General features: G+C 36.1%; 1 protein-coding gene across 1 annotated transcript in view; it reads left to right on the top strand.

The window, feature by feature from the left end:
• Positions 1 to 26,882, top strand: part of LOC121378375 (piwi-like protein 1) — a 197,766-nt gene that overhangs the window by 138,870 nt on the left and 32,014 nt on the right. Inside the window, exons 15-17 of the mRNA XM_041506516.1 lie at positions 3,272 to 3,367; positions 9,528 to 9,644; positions 9,998 to 10,192. Of these exons, the coding sequence (XP_041362450.1) occupies positions 3,272 to 3,367; positions 9,528 to 9,644; positions 9,998 to 10,192 (408 nt within the window). The remainder of the gene's footprint in view (positions 1 to 3,271; positions 3,368 to 9,527; positions 9,645 to 9,997; positions 10,193 to 26,882) is intronic.

Genomic DNA, 26,882 nt, shown 5'->3' on the forward strand with positions numbered 1-26,882 from the left:
TTTCCCCATCTAAAATTACAAAACTGACCAATTACGTAGTACCAAAGAAAAGAAAATTATCACTTGGGTATCGTGAGTGGTCGTTTTTACTCTAACGCACCCTACCAATAGGCCTAATAATATGCTACTTTTTTTTTATGAGAGAAAAATACTATAACCCCATTTCGTTCTATTGATGCATAGAAATATATTTAGTTTAAAAGTTGATTATACTCTCAAGTCATTTATGTTGTTTTACAAGCCAGGTTAATGAAAGTGAAGCGCCTTGTCGTAAATTAGAGCGTTTGTTTACACTGTGCATACAGATTTTATTATGTACAGCCCGAACATAAAAAATGCGATATTTTCTATAAAAAAAAACCCCAATTTTTTTTGTCCTACATTTATATTTTTTACATATTTAAATACATCATATCGAGGTGTATCTTTATACTAAATATGAACAGTATACACCTCGGCATTAGCATCAGAGTTTTGGTTTTGTCTCCGGGTTACTTTCGGGCTCCGGGCTGTAAATTGATCGACCGGTCTGGTCTGGCACCATCAGTTTCTCCACCCTCCGACTCGCTATCCGTTTTTGTCTTCAGTATCACTGTTGTAAGTAAATGTGTGTCTTTCTTCATTTACTAACAGCTCATATTGATACGGCAAAACGTTTTGCGAACGAACACTCATTGTTTTGGTAAGCTGTGCAAGTCTTAGATTCTTTATGAGTGGTACGGACTAATGCTTTTAAGTGTAAGGCTTCAGATCAAGCGACGCGTCTCTGACGTCACGGACCTCGTGATTGCCCTGCTCATTAAAGATCGGCAATTTCCGCTAAGAGCTCGTATCTGGGGTTCTTTTATGGAGATATTTTAAGTAATTTATTTTTTATAATTTTTTTTTTTAGGTGATTCAATTTATAATTAATTGTACATGGTTGGTGCCAAATATGGTTTACGTGACATGTTTCCTTTAAAGACTACACGTTTAACTATATGACCATAAATTATAACGAAATAATTTTATTTACTAGTAGAAAATAATTTTTATTGGAGAATCTTTATCACAAATGGATGCTCAAATATAACTATGATATAGCACCTTTAAAGGGACATACCCTAGTTTCTAAACACTAAGGCATATTTTTGACTATTAGAGCCGGGTATTTTTTTTATAACAGAAATCATACTTTACTTACATTTTATTGTTTAGGTTATGCATTTCCGTACATTCGAAGTGTTTTTGGTCATCCTGGTGTTTTTAATATCACAAAATGCATTTCTCATATTTTAAAAACGCACGTGCGTCTGAGAAGTAACAGGTATGGAGTCGAGTTTTAGTCTATTTTTAGAGGGTATTTCACCATTTCAAAGTCACAGACTCATGTTTCACTGAATTGTAACATTATCCAAATGTGTTACAAATTTGTAGATTAACTAAACTTAGTGTGCATTTTCATGGGCTGAAACTAGGCTCTGTTCCTTTAAGTGGTTGCAAGATTGTGTAAATTTCTAATGTACTTATATTTAATTTATGTTCACTAAATATGCTGGTCATAATTAATTATTTATGCCGTTTTAAAATAAAAGTTTGTTTAAGGATAAATGAAATTGACACATGTCAATCAAAATTTGTTATAAAGTGCGCAAATCACCTGTTTACTGACATCTTGCTTTTAATTTCAAGAGTAAACACCACCTTGTACATCAATGAGAGCCCAAACAAGTAAATGCTAAATTAGGTAGAATATCATTAAATAGATATTTACAAAATATTTACTTGTCAGTTTAATATAAAAGAAATAATCAACAAAAATAATTTTTATTCAATTTCTGACACCACTTTAGTAAATGTACTGGAGAATGGTTTCTACTTTACTTCATATCTTTTCAGGTAAAACTATGACCACAGGCAAATTAAAAAAATTTAAATGTCAATTAAAATTTCACCTGCCCTGTTATTAGTACTTTTATACACCCGTCTATGATGGGTCGTATTATGGTATGCCATTGTCGATACATCCGTCTGTTAACTTTTTCTTGTTTGGACCATATCTTGCATGCAGATGCATACAGGACCATCACACCTCCCATGTAGGAACAACTTGCGATGGCGTTTTTTCTTGGACTATTACTAGATCACTGTGACCTACTTTTCACGGTTTACTGCACATAATAGTAAATCCTTGTCCGGATCATATCTTGCATACAGATGCATACAGGACCATCAAACCTCACATGTAGGAACAACTTGGGATGGTGGCATTTCACAATTACTAGGTCATTGTGATACAAATAAATCAAATAATTTGTCTATATTCTGAATGTCGTAGGAAAATCTTGTTTAGCCTTTGAAAAAGTCAGGATTTCATTAATCAGACAGCAACTTCTCCAATGGCTACAGTATCATTAGTAGTTGGTCCAAAACAAACTGTTCATCCATCCCATTGCAAAAATTTCACATAATTAGAATTGAATCATACCCATAACATATTCATTAATATCTATGGTTTTCCATCAAACTCCTAATGAGCGTATCATGTACCTCATTGGTACTCTTGTTAGCATGTGTGCTATCATCCACTGTTCTGTAGCCTGGTAGTAAGAAATGGGATGTGGGACAGTTTACGTAACGCTAAAAGTGTGGTTCTTTTGTAAGTATAAAATATATGTGAATATTATATTAAAATTTAGTAAACCAGCCTGAATTAACATTAAGTAATGTAAGTATTGGTAATGCCTACACAACAGTTTGTAAATAATGGAATCGTTTGATTGGTCTCGATTGCCTTCTTTCGGTCAAATTTAAAAAAATATGACCCACTAACAAATTTTCATTTGGATGGGAAAAAATTATGACAACTGTCGGTTTTTGAAAAATAATTGAATTGAAATGTGGTCGTAATTATAGAGAAAATATGATACACCATTTCACGTTCAATTTCTCTTTTGTTTTAATTGGGGGAAAGGTGTAAGGCCAATCTTGGTACCCGATAACCACTATTAAACTTTCAGGAGTTTGGTTTTCATAACCCATTTTCATCTCTGTCTATCTTTACTATAGGTTCTTTTATTGAAAGTCTAAAGAGATAGTCTTGAAAGTTAGCAGTTGAAATAAAATGTTAAAATGTGGCAAAAAGAGCAGTTTTTCACAGGAATCGGATGGATGAAACCTTGCTGTTAATGGTTAATTGTTTTTTAATTTAATTTAATCATTTATAATGTTAATATTGTGCTAATGTTCTCCTTGGGCAGCAACATGTCTACACAGTGCTTCTGTTTTACAGGTTCAAATAGTAGTAGTAATTTGCCCAACCAGTCGAGATGACCGCTATGCAGCCATTAAAAAGCTATGCTGTGTAGAGTGTCCTGTTCCTTCCCAGGTAAATGAATTATGATATCAGGCATTTTTAATAAGATATTTATACAGTGTAGCTTTCATTGTCTATCTGTACGTCTGTGTGGAACTTATAAAGAAGCATTACAGCAAATGAATTTGTATTTTACATATAAGATTCATCAGTACAAAAATATGAACCTCTGTCATCTTTGTGTTGCTTGTCAGAATCTATGGCCTTTAGACGTTTTTAGGATATGTCTGTTTCTGAAATCATCTGGCATTATGCATTGCATCTTTTTTCTATCTTGAAAGGTCTATATAATTATATAACTTGAAAAAACTGATAATTATGATTAATTGTGAAGTCTGTTGTACCTAAACCATAATGTTGAAATAATACCTTTGCTAGATATCAGGTATTCATAGTTTAAAGGGCTTTGAGATATAGTCAGACTGCTATACTGGTCCAGGGGTCTAATGCATGAATTGAGACAATGACGTTGTCTGGGAATATTTGCGAATGCCGTAACTTTCAAGCCAAAGTCTGGGACTATTGGAGGGACAAAATCAGTTGAATTTTAGACCTGCTATAACCCAGGCGAAAATACAATAGTCTCTGACAACCGGTTACATTCAGTATAGCTGAAGTTGCACTGATGCATCCTATATACTTGCGATTAGGCTTAACTGAATTTATACTCATATTTTATACGCAGGGGCAGATCCAGGATTTTGTAAAAGGGGGAGGGGCCTCAGAAAATTATAAAAAGGGCAATTTCAGTTTGTCGAAGGCAAATTATCCGACCTCCCAAAAAGTGCAAGATCTTTATACGGGTTTGAGGGTATGTTCTCCGGAATTTTTAAAAATAAAGATGCTCAGAGACACGTTTTCATAACAATTTAGTGTTGAACATTGTGGGTGATGAATTTTAAAAATTAATTAAAAAGGGCACTTAAAACGGAAACTTTCTGGGCCAGCAATAGGACATATATATAACGTCGATCAGTTCTATCATAATTTTCATTTGTATATCATTTATAAACTTCATGTCAATAGGAACCTGGGGCCTGTGATCCCCGTCTACCACCTGACCCCCCGAACCCCGTCCCTCCCATTAACTCTAAAATTATAAACTTTTTGGTCCTACTATATACATAAATGAAACACAAACAAATTACTTCTCTCCCACGCTCTCCCTCAACATATAGCGTGTGCCTTACATTTCAAACAAATATTGCTACTGCGAGCCTTGACTAATTTACAACATGTTAGGCAATATTCAATAAATATCGTGGTGTTAAAAAATTCCACTCAAAAAAAGTATGTAAAAAAATGTTTCGGACAAGATCATGTGATCAAAGCCCTTTCCATTTGACTAAAAAGTTTTAATTTAGTATATTATAACAATCATTGTGTGGAACCAACAATGGATATTGGTACTGTCGTAACAATATTGCTAGCACAAGTAGAGAAAATAATTATTAAAGTTTTGTCTTTTATTAATGACTTAAAGGGACACACTCTAGTTAGGCTACTTGTTAACCATTACGGCGTTGTTTTTCGCTATTAAACCCCATTTTTCACAAATAAAATTGCACTGCACTTTACTTACATTTTATTATTTAGAATACACATTTCCATTCACCTGAAGTGCTTTTTGGTAATCCTGATGTTTGTAAAACCACGAAATGCATTTTTTGCATTTTTTCACAAGACGTGCTGTCGAGAAAAAAACGTTAAAGCAAGCGAGGTCCAATCTATTTTTAGAGGGAATCTTCCTGTGTAAACGTCACAGATGTTGGTATACCACGTGACCGTTATAATTTTGGTTCGGTTTGTTTTCTCGTGCACGGTTCGCGCAATCAACATCCGATTTTTTGTTGTTCATTTGTGAGATTTTTCTTCACAGTTCGTGAACATTTTCAGTAACAATAAAGTTCATACAAGTACCGTATATGACCGGAAATAAGCCCCCCTCCGTTTTGATAGCATTTAAGAAATTAGGCCCTCATTCGTAAATAAGCCCACCCCCAACTTCGTCACCTTATAAATAACACAAAATTGCAAGTTTGCTCAAAGTTCATTTAAAAGGTCATACCTCCTGCAGATAATTAAACACAAATGTAACAACAAATGTAACACAATATTTTACCACCAGTGAGATTTAGCAGTCTAACAATAACAGTGTATAACATTGTTTTCAATTTCATGCCTGCAGTATTTCTCTGAAGTATCCAAGCCCAAGTATGTCTATTTTTACCACCACACTGGGTCCGCAGTTAATGCTAATTAAGCAAATACCATATTCTGATTGGCTAAGAACAATGACCTTAGATTGACAATTTTTTGTAGTGTAAGCTGGCTGCCTGTGTCAGAAACGTGTGTATACGCTATTGAGTTTGTTGTTAATTGATGTTGTTTTAAGTCTTCTCAGCATTAAATTTTGGATGTAAATAAACCTCACTGGTAAGTAACTGTAACATAGAAGGTGTGTTTCTGATAATTAGATACTAGTAAAAAAAAAACAATTTAATTAATAAACAATTATTATTTATTAATAACAAATGGAACACTAATTAATAGATATGCTACTGAACGTTTTTTGTTTTCTTCCTAGTTCATTTAATTATTATTATTTATTTTAATTATTATTTTTTTTTTTCCCAACAAAACTGGCCCCTTGTCTGGGAATAAGCCCACCCCATGCTAAGCACCAATGTGTTGTCTTGGCCCCCTGGGCTTATTTCCGGTCAAATACGGTAAGTGTCTCAATACAAAACGTTACAAACCCTTAAAACCAATAATTTTGCTAGGTCTTACGATATCTGGAGAGGGGATAGAACCAGGACAGAACAGTTGGAACATGTCCAGGAGAGGTGAAAAGAACACACCCCAAGTCTGTGCGCATTCTGTGAAATTTGTCGTGACGTAGGCATTGTTGTGCTTTGAGCGACATCTACCGGTGACATCAGAATACTAACTTTCAAAATTATTTCAAGCAATTGGGACATGGAGATTCCCATGGTATTTATCGATATAAAACCTGCTTTTTCACTCCATTTGATAAAAACGTGATCTAAGTGTGTTACACTTACAGGTTTGTAGATTAACCAAATTATAATTTATTTTCGCTGGATGGAACTAGGGTGTGTGGCTTTAATGTTGGGGGTCACTTATCATTAATAAAGTTCATACAAGTTCATATAACTTTAACATTGAAGAACACATTAAGCATAATTACGCATTTCTTTCATTAAATTTTTTAATTGCGACCGTACCAGTTATTGTTACAATTTTGAACGACATTTAAATATATTATTCAGAATTAATTGTGGGAGTATTTGTTTGCTAAAAGTCTTAAATACAGGTCTTTAATTGTTTTATTATCAGTGATAACTTTAAATTATATATTAAAACAATGTTATTGCCATAGTTGAATCGTGGTGCCAAAATATGTAGCAAGATTATAACTACGACAGTACCAATATCCAATGTAAGTCCTACATAGTGATTATTAGTCATAACATTTTTATTCACGTAAAATATGAAGCTAATAGTTGGTTTGTTTTGTATGATGAAACCATTAGAGCACATTGATTTTTGTATTAATCATCGGCTATTGGATGTCAAACATTTGGTCATTTTTGACTCGTAGTCTTAAAGGAAACCCACTACATTTTTCCATTAGCAGCAAGGGATCTTTTATATGCACTTCCCCAAAGACAGGACAGTGAATACCACAGATTTTGATATACCAGTCGTGGTGCACTGGTTGGGACGGGAAAACCCCAATCAGAATATGGATTTGAATAAAAAAAAAACATTTTTTTACTTCGACAGCAAGAGTGTAGCTCATAATGTTACATCATTAGAAATTGATTTAATACAACAACAAAAAATATATATATATATATTTGACCTCACAGTTAATGTTTCTCTCGCCATCCCCCCATTTACCCTCATCTTCCGATGTCTATGTTTTACGAGTTATTTAAAAATATAACTAATTAGAGAACACGTATAAAATATTTTTTATACATATATAAAAATATCAAAATGTGTTCGGAAATCTGCTATATAATTCTTATAGATATATAAAACCTGTGATGTCATTGTTATATGCTTTACTGTATACAGTGCTGTCTGGTGTATCGGCGCACCTAAGCTTTCAAGGACCATTTTCTATGTGAACATTGTGAAATATTTAATAAAATGCGTCTCTCACCAATGAAGAAGTGCATAATCTGAAATACACTACAAACTGTTTTATGTCTGTAGTAAATAAACATTTTAAAATGGTGCATAAATATAGGCACCCCCTTGTATCCAAAACGATTTGCATGTCCGGTGATTCGGCGCAGTAGATGTAGATCGTTGACCCCGCTATTTATAAACCGCCCATGACCTCACTTTTAGCCCATAAACGCTACACTATTGTCCCAGAATTATTTTAGTACTTTTTTGTTTTGTCTTGTTAAAAATATTACTATGAAAATTAACGATCACATATGACCCATCTCATGATCAGTTTCGGAATCGTTTTCTTGAGTGGCACAGTACTGCAGATGCATACATGTTCATTGTCATGCATGGCTAAGATGCCTACATGGATTTTATTTTTCTCGGGTAGATTGTGCACACACGTGGATCTTATTTCGCTTTTATTTTTATAACAATGTGACAATTGTGAAATGGAATGACTGTCAATTAAGGTGTAAAATGTTTGTTTTGTTTGCATTTGCCTGTGTTTTCTTTTTCGGTTTAAATAAAAAAATAACCCAACAAAAATAATTACATTTATACTGTTTACTATAATTTTTAAAATGCGGGAAAGGTGTTTTTAGACTGGTTTTAACATTCTTAATATCAGTAAGGATGACCTACTTCGCGTTTATAAACACGAAAACAGGTGAATGATTTATTTTGAAATTATTATATAATTATTGATAATTCAAAAAAAAAAATTAATTGCACCCTTAACAATAAATATGTTGATACTTGATTAACCATTGAAAAAGGAATTGAACTTTAATTCGTTAAAAACTCCGACAACATGACAACTTCCTAAGCATACTCATGCAAAATACCAAGTGCGCCGATACACCGGACACGGTTGTATATATAACGCATGTGTTGTTTTAATTAGGAGGGGGTGTCAGATTGTCTTCGATGTTACATAAAGGGGACATTTAAAAATATTTGTTGGCGATTTACAGGTATGGTTTAATAGGCAAGTGCAAATCTAGTATTTTTAAATAGCGTGGCCCATAATCTTGTGATGGATTTTAATTTTAAAACTTATGACATCACAATTATTGAAAACTATAGTAACAGACATATTACTGCGAAACACTAGTTACTCCGATTTTATAAAACATCTTTCTTCATATCTTTTCACCTTATGAATGATTTTTGCCACAGTGCCACGATATTACCTTCATTAGCAATACCCACCACATCAAATATTGTAAAGAGTACATTGTGTAGTTCCATTATACAATATCAATGTTAAATGAAGTTTTCTAATATTTATTGCAATGAATATATTCTATCGATATATTTAGGTGGGTTTTTTATACTTTTTTATATAGATTTCCTACTTTATAAATAGAAATACAACAAACACTGTGACAATTGTGCTAAAGTCTTGAACTTTGTTGTCGTAGTCACACGTCGGGTTCATGCATTAAAAACTGGCGACAGCCAAAGTCTTGACGTATTCAGTCCGGGACAATGAGTAGTTAGAGACTTTTGGTTATCTCGGTTCATGCATCAGACCCATGGTTTTGTCTGTCAGTCTGTCTATCTATATCACATATAGTTTTTTGGACTTTTTGTACGCAATATCTCACGGTATGGAGCTAAAAAAAATTACATAAATAAAGAAAAGTTACAGATCAAGTTTGAGTTTCATTTGATTTACCCATTTTCATGGGAATTTATTCAAGGGCCATAACTGTCAAATAATGGAATTTATTCATTTTGACTGAGTAATGGCCTTTGACTGTAGGAGATCATATGTGAAATTTTGTAGGGCCTTGTAGTGAACATCTAATGCTTTATCAGTATACTAGAATTCTTGTTTCCTTTACATTTTAATGATGACATTTTGTAGACTTTCAGTTTACAGCAAAAAACGACTGATTTTACATTGATGAACTCTTATTTTATTGTGGGGTTTTTTTTTCCCCTCCTTCTTGAGGTTATCATTGCAAAGACAATAAGTCAGTCACAGAAACTGCGCAGTGTTACACAGAAGATTGCCCTGCAAATCAACTGTAAGCTGGGTGGTGAGCTGTGGGCTTTGGACATACCTTTGGTGAGTAATATGAACATTCAGAATTGTCATGTATAAATATTTTCCTAATTTTAGCCACAATTTAAATAGTATCTTACAGATAAGCTGAATGTATACTGATTACCATGACATTATTTTCGCATTTGGTATGCTGTAAGCAATTCTAGATCAACCATCAACTCATCCTGAATAAAGAACTAATAAACACTAGTGCTTATGTGTATCAGCAGTCAGTTGATAGTGCATATAAATAGGCTATTCAGTGCAAAGCATGATATGTTGTGAATCGAGACTAAGAATAGACAGGACTGTTCAAACGGAATTTTGACCAATAGAATATTTGTTATTTTAATTAATTTTAAATTATTTTTTAGAATAATTTGATGGTGATTGGAATAGACGTTTACCATGATGCGACTAAAGGAAAGCGATCTATTGCTGGGTTTGTTGCAAGCACTAACAAGGCATGTACGCGCTGGTATTCAAAATGCTGCTTCCAACTGCCACATCAAGAGCTAGTTGACGGACTGAAAACATGTCTGATATCATCACTGCGAAAGTTTCACGAAGTAAGTAATAAAGAATTCAATTTAGCAGTGATATTGAATCTGCAGTAACTTTTGCATCACAACCTATGTTGAATGACAGGTTGGTTACGTGTAGCCACAACAGAAAAGCATAATTGTTGTTTAAGAGGATGTTGACTGGTAGAGACTGGCCTCGGTGGTGTCGTGGTTAAGCTATTGGACATGAGGCTGGTAGGTACAGGGTTCGCGGCCCGGTTCCCGGCAACCACCCAGAGTGAGTTTTAACGACTCGATGGGTAGGTGTAAGACCACTACACCCTCTTCTCTCTCACTAACCACTAACCATTAACAACTAACCCACTGTTCTGGACAGATAGTTTAGGTGTGTGCCCAGGACAGCGTGCTTGAACCTTAATTGGATATAAGCACGAAAATAAGTTGAAATGAAATAGCTATTTTAAATTTGTAATTATAACAGAAAATAATTTAAGAAAGAAGACTGGTAGAGAGGACTGCCTCTAGGCCTTTCCAAAGGATTGTTTTAAGACACTTACGTTTGTCGTATCGACCATTCAAAAATAAGGGTGGGGTTTGGAAGGAAACATTTTATTTGTTTGTCTTAGAATATCCCAACCAGTGCTCCACAACTGGTATACAGGCTTTCCAGTGATCCTACTTTCTTACTTTTTCCTACTTCTTGGTCTTTGTCCTATTTTTCCTTCAGAATACCAACTTTTTTCCTACTTTTTAAATTTAAAGTCAATATGAGATGAAATTTGCGACCCGGTACCGGCTCCCACCCAGAGCGAGTTTTAACAACTTATTTTTGTGTAAGGCCACTACACCCTCTTCTTTTTTACTAACCACTAACAATTAACAACTAACCCAATGTCCTGGACAGACAGCCCAGATAGCTGAGGTGCATGCCCAGGACAATGTGCATGAACCTTAATTGAATATAAGCACTAAAATAAGTTGAAATGAAATGAAATAGTTATTTTAAATTTGTAATTATAACAGAAAACCAAATAGCATTTAAATAATTAATGCATTGCAATTATTATTATTATTATCAAAAACATCAAATTCACATACAAGTAATAGTATGTATGTATGTATGCATGTATGTATGTGTGTATATATATATATCAGAGATGGGATAATCATAATCAGTAATCTTAATCGATTACATGGTTTCATGTAATCGCAATCGTAATCGATTACATTACTGTGATTACTTTCATGATTACTCATAATTACAGTCAAATCCACTTAATTGCATAGCCCCGGTGCGTGTCAAATTTATGTTAATAACCGGTATAACCTATTATAATTATCCGATATAGAGCCCCGTTTCCAGATTATAACCAACGGTAAACTTTACAAATGTCTTGCTCTTAACTGCACAACATTGTCTGAATGCCGATACATGTATGCATTTCATTTGTTTATACATGTATTTTAAAATAATAATAAATAAAATAACAGTATACATGTTGTAAGATTAAATATTTAAAATCTTGCATTGTTACAAATCTGCGGTTGTATTTATTGATGCTATTTCTAGCTACTAATATTCGCGATGCAGTTTGTTGCACAGGGCTGTTCAACAGTTCACATCTATTGTTCTGAGGGGTGCTGAGTAGTGAAACAGTGTTACTTGGCAAAGTGCAATTTCCACGTGCAGACGAAATAAACATCGTTAAACTAATGTTACAGTATATTTTGTCACAGATGCTATTGTGCATTGAACAAAATATAAGAAGCGTAGTGTTTATTTTGCTTAATAAGAAAATGGAAAATATTTAATCATTAATAACAGGCGAGGTCAAAATCATAGAGCAAAGTCACTTCTCTCTCAAACTTTAGAGAGGGTGAAGTTTTTAACAGCAGGGAGACTTGAATGTTTAATAAAAAAAAAAATAATAAAAAAAAAAAAAAATACACAAAAAGAAGTTAACTTAATACAGGTGCAACTTTTACAATCTGTTTTTTTTTTTTTTTTTTTTTTTTTTACAGTCTGTACTGCTAATTGATGGATGTGTGCTGTATAGTTTTGTTTTTTTAAAAATCATCTTTCCACATGTTGCCTTCTTTAGATTAATTTAACCGTTTAGAATCCATTCTCTCACAAGTTTGTCTTCTCATTTCATTTTATAACTACTCCATGCAGGGTATTGTCCTAGTAGATTAATCTACCACGGTCAAGCTAAGATTACCCAGAGGCAATTAAATGCATTCCACAGTCACAGTTTCTTAATTGAGACACTGGGGGTGTGAGTGAAAATTGCTTATCTGCTGCACCTTGTCACTGTTGTTTAACATAAAAAGATGTTTATACAATTTACAGTGGTCGCTTAACACGGGCACTTTAGCGACTTGGGGATTCAGTTTGTAGGACAGGTTACCTTTTATTATGAGTGCATATATACATTAAAAATCCACTAGAACAGGTTTGCTTGTATTATTTTATAATGTCGACATCTGTTCTGTATGTTGAATTTATTCATTATGACAAAGTCTACGTAAAGCTAGTTAATTACTCCCCACATTTCTTTTTTTTTACCTCAAGGTCTGCTGCTCCAAACGAATATTTTTTTCAATGTATTTTCCAAACTCCCTTAAAAAATTCATTCGCCATAGTCTAGATCCCCACCCTTGTACAATTTCCAGCACATTCGCCTGACAATACGCTTCAACAGGCAGTAGCACGTTTAGGCCATCTATTAGTGCCAGACACGGGTGTTGTCTGAGCTAGACAATCTACCGGTATCTGTGAGCCTATCGCATGATTTTGTGGTGTCGGTTTCTCTTCAAACTCTCAGACACTTCACACTTAATTATTATCTATGAATAGGTGTTCCTCAAGTTCTTCACGATTCATCTGTGATGTGTACATTGCAAGTGATGACTATTGCAAATGTACATTGCAGCTGGCTGGCGGCTGGCTGGCTGGCTGGCTGGCTGGCTGGCTGGCTGGCTGGCTGGCTGGCTGTTTCTTTGATGTAGCCTACCCAAGTGAAAAACAAAAATGATTGGGGGTTTTCTTACATGGGCCAAGCCACTTGCTATAACATAGACTGACAGCTTAGTTAGTGGCTGTAACAATTAATTAATTAACAACTATTAATACACTGAGAAGGCGTGGACAGTTGGATTGGTTCATATAGTTGTGAACGTTTTACATCAGACATGGTAAGTGTCTCTCTGTTAAAAACAATGCCAGTGATGAGGTTAGCTGCAGTTTTATAAGTTTTTTAAATTATGTTTTTAACATAAATAAATAGCATTGATAATTAATGTTCAACTTACAATATGGTGGTTCAAATGTGCCATACAAAATAGAGTAAAAACTAATCATATTTAATTATTTTTAATAAATTTATTCTGGGACATAACTGCCATGTCCAAGTCTATCTTTTAGGGTTATCGAAGGCTATAAGCTAACGCATGTGCACAAAAAATAACAATGGACTATTCCACTGCTGCCTGAATTTTTTTGTATGTGTTCTGTCAACGGAGTTTCATTGTCAGTATTGTTTTAAGTGATTTTGTAAAAGGACAAATCACATCTGAAATCAAGACTTAAATGATGCAATAATGGTTCCAGGATTACTGCAATAAACCAGGACTCGCGTTGTCATTCGCCAAAGTCGCCAATTGCGAAAAAAATTGCGAAAGAATTTTCGGTTTGGCGAACAAATTTGCGAAAGATTTTTTTCTAACTCGATTTTTAGAACTAGACATGTGTTCAACCAGTTTTGTTCAGTTGATCCCCCTCGCGGTATGAATAAGCGCTATTTGCGTGTCCACGTGGCCAGTCTACTATTCTGTAGTGTACTGCTAGCTGCTTGTCGTAAAGCTAGAAAACGCGATTAAATAAAATGAAATACTGTTTAAGATATGTTGCATTATTGATACAACCGGCCTCGGTGGCGTCGTGGTTAGGCCATCGGTCTACATGCTGGTAGGTACTGGGTTCGGATATACTTGTTGAAAGTCTCCATAATTGGATATTTATAAACTCCTTTTGTCATTTTAAAATTAATTGATGTCTCATCATATTTAAAAAAAATTGTAATAAAAACAAAAAGGCATTGGGTCCTGTTCTCATCATCATTCCTGCTCCAGCTCTCAGCCGAAGATGACCTTTGCCGCTAAGCAGCTTGAAGTCGCGCCCTGCTCTGTCGATTTCTTTCTCTCTCTCTCTCTCTCTCTCTCTCTCTCTCTCTCTCTCTCTCTCTCTCTCTCTCTCTCTCTCTCTCTCTCTCTCTCTCTCTCTCTCTCTCTCTCTCTGCGCGCGCCCCCCCCACTGCTGGGGTCGATGATCCAGAGTTTGAGCGTGGTGACAGAATACAAACTGTCACAGAAGGGAGGGAGGGCCTACGTAACACTAGTTTACGTAGGCCTCGCACAACAACTGACCTGGAGGAAGAAAAGACAGAGGAGGAGGACAGAAACGGCACGGGGGGGGGGGGGGGGGCAAAGCCGGTGGCTATTCCACCGGTAGCGGTCCCTTCGCCACCGCTGACGTCGAGGACGCCGTCCCCACCCCAGCGCAGACCAGCCAGCTCGCATCGTATAGAAGTGGACCTGCCGGCCAGCCCTGACACTCTCGAGACTGAGGTTTAAAAAAAAACCCACCCGCCAGCCCTTTTAAGGGCCAATCGTACTGCGCTGTTGGCTGGGTTTGAACCCGCGGTCACTCCGAAAAAGCAGGCCACACTCCTCTCCCCCCGGAGGAGAGGAGACCAGCTAAAATCGACAGGACCACAACCCCGCCAAATATCAGCACCTCGACCGAGAAGTACCTGACGTTCGTAAACCACATCCAATACGACCAGTTACCAGGTACGGCCCTGACTGACCCGCCATTCGGGCTGCCATACGACGAGGAAAGGGGCACATGCGACATCCGCGGGTTCAAGAAAGGAGAGCATGGTCACTATCACCACATTGTCACCACTCTTCACAGCGAACAATTCAAGCAAGTGCTCATCCACCGAAAAGCACCCAACCAGATTATCCACAAGGCATTGCACAGGGTCTTCGACAGCCACTACCTGAGCATCCTCCAGTTGTACGGCATCATCTTCGACATGTTTCCAAACTTCAATGCCAAACCGCTACTCTGACGGTCCTTTTCAGGGCTACCTCAACAACCTAGGTTCGTATAGGTCGGTACGTTTAGGCTAAAATAAAAAATCCGACACCCTTTAACTTTCAGCCGAACCGTCTAAATTGCGTTCAAATCACCATAATTCTTTTTGCTACAACGCACATAAATTACTAAAACTTTTTGGCTTAATTCTCCTTCTGAGAAACTTTCAAAATTGACTGCCTCCTCTTCCACCTTACCTCGGTCCATCAACAACCGGTCTTTTGCGCTCCTTCAGTGCTTAAGTCGTAAGCAAGAATCACCCCCCCCCCTTCCTGTCTTCGACAGGCGTGCGCTACAACAGCTTGGTCTGAATGTGCATGTAAAACCCTATGACCTGACCTGACCTGACCTGGGTCCTGTTCTGGACCTCATTTATTCCAGCATTTTGCCCGCATATCTCGAAAGATACTGAATGATATAAGTTGTTAGGCTATTAAATATGTAAACATTATGTACCGGTACTTACCTTTCACACTTATGGTGCAAAAATATATGTATATTGTATATCTTAGTCCGGTGAATCTTTTGGGGAACATATATATCGGATCAAAATTCACTTGTTTCTTTTAAATTACAGAGAAACATACAATTTATATCATTATCTGATGCATACAAAAAGTAAAATGTTTTTTTAGTGATATATACTGATATGCACTGACTTCATTGAGCCCATCGACAGGGATCGACCCTAGACTGACCGCACATCAAACAAGTGCTTTACCACTGGGCTACAGCCAGCCCTACACATATTACAAAACGTATATTGAATAATACGTACATTGTAGCATATACTATATTATCATAAAGAACTAGATTAAAAATAAAATCTTTTGACTGAAATGTCAATATTTTATTGGTGAATATATATTTAGATTGGTAAAAGAAATTGAAGATTGGCGAATGTTTTGGTAAACAAAAATAGCAACCCAGGGCTAGCCCTGTAAACACTTGAACACATTGCTATAAGCATTACGATGAGTCTTGTGTGAGCATTCATAGTTTGTCAGCAATGTACATCACCTATTTTAGTAACCACTTTTACTTGTTTCTTCTTTTAATATTAGTTTTTAACCAACATAGAACATTCTGCTTTGTTCCCTGTGCAATTACAATTGTTTCTGATAAAATACTAAAGGTTTGTGAAACATTTTATGATGAAATTTTCTAGATTTTTTGGTTTTCGTATGCAGTTAATCAATGTTTGTCTTTATAAAGCTGTTCAAATATGCGACATAATTTGTATTGATTTAATGCTAAATGGTTCTGTGCAGCTGGATAATATGCAAATAACCAATTTATGTTATAAACTGATATGCAATAAAGTGGATTCGACTGTATTTACTAAACTTAGAGATATTTTTAGCATTAACTCCAGTAACAGTGCCTATAGTTAGGAGCAGTACTGGTCAATCAGTAGAACTATCATTTGCCTTGAGAAACGGGATCATAATGACTGGATTATCAAATGAATGTAACCCAGGGGATGAAGCCACACATTTACATAATGGCATCTATCTTTTTTACGTTTACTATAAAACCACTTGAATGAATACAGTGTTCTAGCTAGCAATATATAGAAGGGCGCTGCACCCCAGTTTTGTGTCCTGAGTCATTGCTGTAAATAATAAATAAAAAATGTGTTTATAATAAAACACTTGCGTTCCTCTCAGTGTATATACAGCGTTATCACGGGTCTGAATTCAACTAACAAACGCTTCACAATACCTCATTTTGTCACAGGTGTGAAGTCCACCATCGGTATCATGACAATATTTATTTTCTTTTGTTAGTGGTTACGACTGCAGACGGGCAGCCAGCCAGTCTTATCAAGCTTGATTCTATAGGCAGTCATCCTCACACTGTCACAGACGGTAAACGGAAAGAAGGAAACAGGAAACAAAGAAACTAAATGGGCTAGGAAAAAGGAAACTGGTAAAAAAGAAACGGAAAAAAAAAGAAACTGATTATGTAGTCTTTAATACGTCTTAAAAACATTTTTAAACCCAAGAAGGCCATTCAAAAAAGAGAAAAGAAACAACACGATTAACTCAGCTTGGACAACATAATGTAAAATGTTTTATTGTATTAATTTGAATCTGCACCATGTACCAAAAAGATCAGTATTAAACAATAGAATGTGGTTAAAGAACATCTAATCGCTACACATGCGACCAACCGTAGCTTATCTCTTGGCTGCCTAAAAACAGTATTAGAAGTTTTTAAAAAAAAGTTGCTAATTGTTAAGGAACATATTAAGGAATGATCATACTATTACATCTTTTAAACATTTTGAAACCCAAGGAGGCCACACAAAACGGAGAAAAGAAATAACACGCATAACTCAACTTGAACAACATAATGTAAAATGTTTTAAATTGCATTAATTTGAATTTAACATATATGAGATGTTTCTTTCCATTTCTTTTTTTCCTTTTTCCTTATTTCCTACAACTGTCACAGACAACCACAAATAATGTAACTAATTAAGCAAAAAAAAACAGTTGAAAGTAGTCCATAAAGATAAACTTTTGTTGATTTTCCCTTAAAATAGCTTAAAATATAAACATTTCTGATAAAAATTCACAAAAGATGATTTTAATTGATGTTCTATTAAATGCAACTCTTATAATGATACCAAAATAAACACACCTAGTCCATGATACTTTCACCGATAAAATTGGATCATTATAATATGGTACAAAGCAAACTAGCAACACTGTTTTCTTGGTGTGTGTGTGTGTGTGTGTGTGAGTGTGAGTGTGTGATTTATGTATGTATAAATGTGTAATTTAATAAAAGCATGACTGCAAAAACTTGTTAAAGAGACACACCCTAGTTGTTAACCATTACGCCGTTGTTTTGCGCTATTAAACCCATTTTCTCACAAATAAAATTGCACTTTACTTACATTTTATTATTTAGAATATACATTTCCATTCACCTGAAGTGTTTTTTGATAATCCTGGTAATCATGGTGTTCGTAATACCACAAAATGCATTTTTCGTATTTCTTAAAAACGCACGCGCGTCTGAGAAAAAAACGTTGAGCAGACAAGGTCTAATCTATTTTTAGAGGTATCTTCCTGTTTCAACGTCACAGACATTGGTATACCACGTGACCGTTATCATTTTGGTTTGGTTTGTTTTCTCGTGCACAGTTCACACAATCAACATCCGATTTGTTGTTGTTTGCTTGTCGTTCATTTGAGAGGTTTTTCTTCACAGTTCGTAAACATTTTCATTAACAATAAAGTTCAGACAAGTAAGTATCTCAATACAAAACGTTACAAACCCTTAAAACCAATAATTTTGCTAAGTCTTACGATATCTGGAGAGGGGATACAACCTTGGGGGGTGGGAGTGGGGGGCACAAGCTATATTGTTACCTTTATTTAAATAGAGTAGGACAAAAAAAAACTTACATTTTTGTCCTGGGGAGGGGAAGTGCCTCTCCACCTCTGGTTCCTACAAACTGTACTACTACTACTACTACTAGTACTGCCACCGCCACCGGCACCACCACCACCACCAATAATAATAAACGGTGCATCTAATTGCTAATAACAATAGGTTAGCCACTAGTACCCGGTGCAGAATAGCAAATGTAGGCTAATTGCGGTTTATATATATAATTTATTATTTCAAACAGTATAGTCAATATGGTCAGTGACGGACTATCATTGTCTTATTCCGATTCAAGTATCATGGTTGCTGCAGCAGCCACTTCCTCAACAGAAGCACCCATGTTGGTAAAGTAACTTTCTGTTCCAAACTCATTCCTTTCGCTGTCCAGGACAGAACAGTTGGAACATGCCCAGGAGAGGTGAAAGGTTGTGAAAATGCACAGTACGATAATTGTTCAACAAGTCTTCATAATCTGTAAAATGTCATTCAATTTTCAGCAAAATGTCATCAAATGTCGAATTAATAGTGTGTATGCCCACCATGCGCCATAACATGTCGACGCACTGATGATGTAAGACGACAAATGACGTTAGGCGTGATGCGTTGCCATTCCTGAAGGAGACATTGTTCCAGTTGTTGAGTGGTGATTGGTGCCACTGGCCGTCCTCTAACTTGCCGATCCAAGTAGTCCTATAAGTAGAGGGGATGATTTTCCGCGATCACAGAAAAACGGACGGAATCGCGGAATTTAGTAACTGAAACGGAATTTGCAATTTTAAAAAAATAACCTTCAAAAGTTGTATTTCTGGTTCAATCACCATAATAAATATTTTTAGTAGTTTTAAGATTCAATATTGATAATATACGCATAGTGTTTTGGTATGCCTAAATATTTTCAGAACCGTTAATTCATGGAAGTTACGTTTAATTGCTGTAAGCTTGCATGTGACTGTTTGCCCGTGTAACTTTACATAGTGAAATTTAACTTGAAATATAAAAATCAACATTTACTAATACAATTTTAGAATGTTGATTATATAATAAGATTTCTAGTACGTTCAATTTCGATATTTTTCAATAATACTTATTACGATTCAAAAGCATAGCCAATTTACACAATGCTTTCGCCAGAAAACGTAATTTCGTAAAACTTCGGGCATATTCGTTAATTTGTACGGAAACATTTCACATTTATTGTCCGTCCCATGGGGAACGCCTTTTTTTCATACTACGGAATTTACTACATGTTATTTATTTCTGAACTGATTGTTTTCTAAATTGCACACAAAAATAGCATTTTACTTTTTTTTCTCACCGGTTTATTATTGTAACACATGTAGCACGTGCTACAGACCCTGCGGTTCAGGGGGTCCTGCGGTGAGGCATTGTGTACATTTTCCCCCCTCTCCCCGAGGGGGTTGCAAAATATATATCTTGGAAATTGGGCCCAGCTGTTATTTGTGCTACAGGCCCCGCAGATCCTGAAACCGGCTCTGAATATATAATTCTAGGCAAATATATATATTTTTTAAAGTTATAAAATAATGTCAAAACTTTAAACGATCGACAGAACAGTGTTTAGTTTCGTTTCACTACCACTGGCCTATATCCAGATTGACCCGACCTCGTTTGAATATGTAATTTGTGCACACGGCACTCTAGTTAGGTTACAGAGAAATTAACATACATGTGTAATCGAGTGAGTACTAAAATAGTAATTCTTACGTGTGCCCCCCCCTTTTTTTTTTTTGGTTCACGCTTTGTAATCATACTGAAATTAATATGTTATCATGTATTTATTTATTTATACATATTTTTTGGCAAATAATGTAAGATTACAAACAATACATTACCAAAATTCTTGTTCATATTTTCGTGAAAATAGCGGGGTTTGTCAACGGTGTGTTAAATTTGTTTATAAATGAAACTTACCTATGATCCATCAGATGAAATGAAACTGAAAGCCACACAATCAATAATTATTTATTGTTTGAATTTAAGGGAGAATGGATCTCTTTATTATTATTAAATACAAAAAATAATTGACCGTAATTAAGTTCGTGGCTTTGTTTTAACCGCAACTTATTTAAAGGTGCGGTTTATTTACGGATGAAGGTGGGAACCAAGTGGTGTGGTTTATACACTTTTCTTTTTTTTAAGTTTCGTTTCAAAAATAGTTTTGACAGGTGTTTAAAAAAATAGTAATAGCAAACCAGCTCAGAGCTGGAACACTATAACAAATGTATATAGTTTATAACAATAAAACAGGACACTAATTGAACACAAAAACGGAAAAAAAACAGAATTTGAAAAATCTGAAACGGAATGTGGCAAAATCTGAAACGGAAAATCATCCCCTCTACATAAGTGCTCAATGGGATTCATGTCTGGAGAACATGCTGGCCACGGTAAAACATTGATGTTGGCGTTATTAAGAAAGTCGATGGTGAGCCTTGCCGTATGAGGTCTCGCATTGTCGTGCTGGTAGACAATGCCATGTGGTTGTTGCTGCATAAATGGCTGCACAACGGGTCGCAAAATTTCATCCCGATATCTTTGAGCATTCAGGTTGCCGTGAATAATAACGAGCCTCGTTTTCAGATCACCGCAGATCCCTCCCCAAACCATGACACTACCGCCTCCAAATGGGTGGACTTGTGGAACACAATTTGGCGCCACACGTTCACCTAATCGTCTGTATACTCGTGCCCTACCATCATTCCTGAACAGGCAGAACCTACTCTCATTCGTGAACATCACACGTCGCCAGTTACGCACTTGCCAACGTCGATATCGCCTGGCCCATATCAGTCGGTTATGTCGGTGTTGAGGTGTCATGTGAACTCCGCGGTAGGGTCGACATGCTCGAATACCGAAGTTTCTTAATCGGCGATACACTGTCTGTTGACAGATCCGATGTCCCAGTGCCGTCGCTGCCGTTGACGGCGCTGTCATGAAGCGGTCCCTCAGATGAATTGTCCGGATGTGACGATCCTTACCTGGCGTGGTGACTCGTGGTCTACCGCTCCTAGGCCTATCTGCTGTGTGGCCGGTTTGTCGTAGACCATTGGGCCATTCCAATAGCTCTCTCCCTCTCAATACTGCTTAATCGTGGCATAACTTTGGTGTGCTTTTAATTGCTGTACTCGTGACCTGTCGGACAAGCTGTTTTATACCAGTAGTCTGCACGTGGATTTCATGCTACATCACACAAAGTCATTTTTCCATTTAATGCGGTATTTGCGTACAGTGTCAATTTGTTTCGCGTTTTGTACCCAGAAATGTTGTGTTTGTACATGAGACATGTTTAAGTATTGTTTTATCAAATTTTTCTCATTTCGATGAAACTTATTAATATTTTTAGTGGGTATACTTTCTTTTGGACACTAGTTTATAATTATACCTATGGCTATGAGTTCCTATTCATCATTAATCCAAATTTAAGAATAATAAATATAGTTTTGGAAGCTGATTCCCTCCCTGCAATATACATATGTTCATAAATTTTTGAAATCATTTAATAAATAATCAAAAATTATCCATTATGTCTTTCAATGAATGAAATTGGTGTGGCTGTGAAATAAAGTAAATAATTTCATGTTGGTAATATTCACTATTTGTGGAAATGTAATCATGATTACTGGACAGTGTATTCGCAATTGTAATCGATTACTTTAATTTTCTTGTAATCATAATCTTGACATTCTCAAGTAATCGTAATCGATTACTTTTGTCAGTATGTACAGTGAAACCTCTCAACACTGGACCTCCTCTAAACCAGAATCCCTCAAATGCAGATGTTTTCCACGGTGCCGTGATTTACACAACTTTTAACACTAAATTGTACCCTTCTAAACTGAACACCGGACAAACAATTCGGTCACGATGTGTCAATTTAGTGTAAATCTTCCCCGATACCAATTAATGTGGCGCCACTAATTGCTCCTAATATCACTCCGGCCGGATTACCTGTCTGCGAACACGTGATATGCGTGTGCTCAGGTTTGCTTTTATCATTGTAATCACTGTTACACGTCACTAAGTAGGCAAGGTTTGCAACATTCCAATAAGTAATTAAAAGACCCAGCACCAGCATTGATATTTAATTAATACATGCATTGTGTTGTAATTTTGGTTATGATAGGCTGAGTTCGGGTTTGGGTTAGGTGTTTTTATTAAGTTACGAATGTGATTTACAGTCTATATGTTCCTTCACAAACATGTCTCATGATTTGCTTCAAAGATCAACAAAAATAACATTGAATTTAATTCACGATCTTCCTGTTGTGTGAATTTGTTGTTCTTTTAAAAACGTTTATTTAGCGAAATAAAAAGTAAGCAAAAGTAACATTGGCTTTGCATGGTCGAATAGATGTTGGTAACGTTTTATTTTCGTATCGATTTCCAACATGATGGAACATCCAGCTAAAGGTTGCCATGTCGAACTATCATTCGATGATAAACTTAAAATAATTAAAAGTTTCGAAATTACCGGTATACCTAAACCAACGTTAAGATTGTTGAGTGAAAAGTTTAGTATCAGAAAATCAACAGTTAAAGACATCATCAAGAAACAAGAGGTTTATAAGGCAGAGCTTAAAAATAACATTAGCAGAAATAAACTGCAGTTCAATAACGCATGCAACTTTGATAAGCTGAATGAACTGGTGTGGTAGTGCTTCTGTCAAGCACGCACTTAAAACATCCTTATTTCTGGTCCCATCATCCAAGAGAAGACCAGTGAATTTGCCAAAGAACTTTCAGTTGAAGATTTCCAAGGGCTCAAATGGTTGGCTGGACAGGTGGAAGTGCAGATATTCGGTGAAATGTTTTCATGTCAGTGGTGAGAGTGCGGGAGTGGACACAGCGGTGGTGGAAGACTACAAAGCCAGAATCCCGGAGGTAAATTGTTAGCGGTTACGCTCCAAAGGACGTGTTTAACTGCGATGAAACAGGCCTTTACTTTGGCGCTCTACCCACCAAAACCCTCTCGGTGAAGGGCAAGTCGTCGAAAGAACGAGTGACTGTTATGTTTGTATGTAGTGCAACGGGAGAGAAGTTGAAGGCGCTGGTTATTGGCAAATCGCAGAAACCTCTGTGTTTTAAGAATGTAAACGTTGATACATTACCTGTCACCTATGTTACCAACAAAAAGGCGTGGATTGTTGTTGTTTTTAAAAACTTTCTCACTTTCTCTATTTAATGGAGAATGGAAGGTAGTTACATAAATGCAGACCCCTGAAAACCGGACATTTCATTTGGTCCCATGGATATCCGTTTTAGAGGGGTTTCACTGTGGTGTGTGTGTGTGTGTGTGTGTGTGTGTGTGTGTGTGTGTGTGTGTGTGTGTGTGTGTGTGTGTGTGTGTCAGGGGTGGTGAAAAGCCCTTTTTTCCCGGCTGGGACCGATTCTTGATCTTTGCCTGTCCCACTTTTGTCATTTTGGTCAGTCCACCTGTCCATTTCTATTATTGGAACAAATTCCTATCGTCAAGTGGACCGGCCTGCCCAGACATTGGTATCTCGTGCATGATTTAAAATAATAAATACATAGTGGTCAATATGGCTGGTGTTTAGACATTTGTGATTTTAAAGTCTGCATAAGTATATCGACAGTCACTGAAGTCTGACCTACAGTAGTGTCAATCAACTGCCACTAGCCTACACATTTGTCAAAGTCGCTGAGCCGGTCAAGAGATTAAACAAGACGTTAACGATAGCACCATTCTTGGTTTAGATAGCCATCAAGGTATTACACTCCAATTAAAACAAAAGGACCCAGAATTTGCGACTGGTTACAATCAATACTTGTCAACACCTATCATCCTATGTACGGAGCTCTGTCAGGTCGAGTATCCTAGTCTGAAGCAAGAGGCTTTTGTGCAATACAAACAGCTTGAAATAGCATAAAATATACTGAAATAATCTATAAATGTATTTATTGTTGACTATTCATTATAGTGTATCCAATAATTATAAAGGATTTTAAAATTAACAAAAGGTTTCCACCTTTCTTTTTAACAAGTGGGAGTAAGCAGAACAGCTACATGTACTGTTATCTCTAGAGCCAGTAGAGGTCAAATTTCATCTAGTCAGTGTCATGTGCTAGCTCAGGCCGTCGAACGCTTCAACGGTGCCATCTTTTATTAATTTCCAGGACACAGTACTGAATATTCATACTTTTTATACATATATGGGAATTAAAATTCATTACTTTTATTCCTTTTTTATATGATTTATTCCATTATGTAAAATATATACAATTTGTGAGATTTTTTTCACTGATGTGAATTAAAAAAAAAAAAAAAAACGCTTCGCGTTTATCGTTTCGCGTTTATGATTCAAGATAAAACTGTACAAATGTCACTATGATTGAAAAAAAAAAAATATTTGGCAAATATCGTCTTTTAAATGTTCTCTTTTTTTTTTATTCCTTTCTTTACCCCATTTACCTTTAATTTTTGTTGTTGTTGTTGTCAGAATTATATACATGTGTCATACGGCAAACGTCGTTTACATCAATGGTTCACAAAGTACTCCGTGATAGCTGGTTGTCTGATTGAACAGTTTGGTGCAAACAAGTTTTGCATTCTGAGAACGAGTTTCAAGTTTTTTTCGTCACTCATTGTCTTAAAGTACCTTACAAGCGATTCAATGTTTGTCTTGGCTTCCCTTGCTGAAGTGGTTGGCATAGGAGTTGGCTCATCTAAGTCTTTCAAATCACACACAATATCCAGAATATCATCATCGGAAAGTGACTGGCTTGTCTCTTCCTGGCTGTCTGTGTTAACGTACTGCTCAGCCGTCAAAGCAGACGATTGGTTATTATCGGCGCCAGACTCGTTATATAAGAATTGTTTCTCATTTTTTAGGAATTTATCGATGTATAAAAGTCACAAATGGTATAAAATCGCGTAGCGTAGCGAAGCAATTTTATACTACATTTGTGACTTTATATATCTTTATTGTAACTTCTTTTTAAAAAATGAAACAATTTCATGGGCAGATTTGTCTTGTGTTTTTCTATCACAAAGTGACCTTGATATATTAACTTTTGTTTACGTGTAGTGACTGTTGGTGTTGTGTGGTTATTTTGATCTTGGTCTTCCGTGATGACGTATTTTTATGAAGTTTATGGAAGGATAATGCTTGTTTTTTTAGTGACGTCAGCCAATCAGAATACAGTACATCGTATAAATTCGGAAAGTTTGTAATTATATGCGTTTAACAAGTCACATAACTCGGACAGTGGCATGTCGGTCGTCTTCATCATCCTGGGCTTCAGTCTCCGAACTAGGTAGAATATTAACATGCCGGTAACAGTTGCGGATTGTTGCACACGTCACCTCACCACAAGCTTGCTTCACGAATAATTCCTGCATCCATTGGTGTGCTGTGGTATTCGGTGGTAGAAAATGGACTTTAAAATTACTCAATGCCACATTCCCACAAGTGTAGCTGGCTGCGTTGTCAACGAGAAGAATAACTTTGCGACCACACGATTTCATGGGCAATAATTTCATGATGTTTCCTTTTTGGGGGTTGACTCGACATAGTGACTGACAGCGAATTGTGTCATAATTGGCGTACATTTGTTTTTATGTTCGGACCTGATGACAACTTGTGCTCAAAATCGTATTAACTCACGAATCAGACATTTAATATAGATCAAAGACATTATATTTAAAATGAAAAAACACACTTGTGAACAAATTGTGCTCTATCCGACTAACACTAAATAAACACAGGTGAATGGTTGTATCTCTGTCGATTCCTTGAGCGTTTATTGGTGGATTACTTTTATGTTCAAACGAAGCAATTTGCCTTTACTTTTTACATTTGGTTCAGAATTATGACCGTCCGGTACCGGAAGCTGAATATCTGGATTAATGAATAACTTTAATGAGTGGTCGATTCGTTTTGCCAAAAAAGGTGAGGATTTCAGAATACTGGAGTCCGGACTAACGAGGTTCCACTGTAAAAAAAAAAATATATATATATATATATACGAACACATTGCAAAGCTCAAACCAAAAGCGAAGCCCCAAGTTTTTTGTTTGGTAAACCCTTATATTAACTGATATACGCCCAGGGTCGATTATAAGCCTTCGCTCGAACTAAATTATCGGTCCCGTCTGTGCTATTAGCTATATTTCGCTCAAACTGG

This window comes from Gigantopelta aegis, chromosome 8 (genome assembly GCF_016097555.1).
Source record: "Gigantopelta aegis isolate Gae_Host chromosome 8, Gae_host_genome, whole genome shotgun sequence".
In the NCBI taxonomy this organism is placed as follows: domain Eukaryota; kingdom Metazoa; phylum Mollusca; class Gastropoda; order Neomphalida; family Peltospiridae; genus Gigantopelta; species Gigantopelta aegis.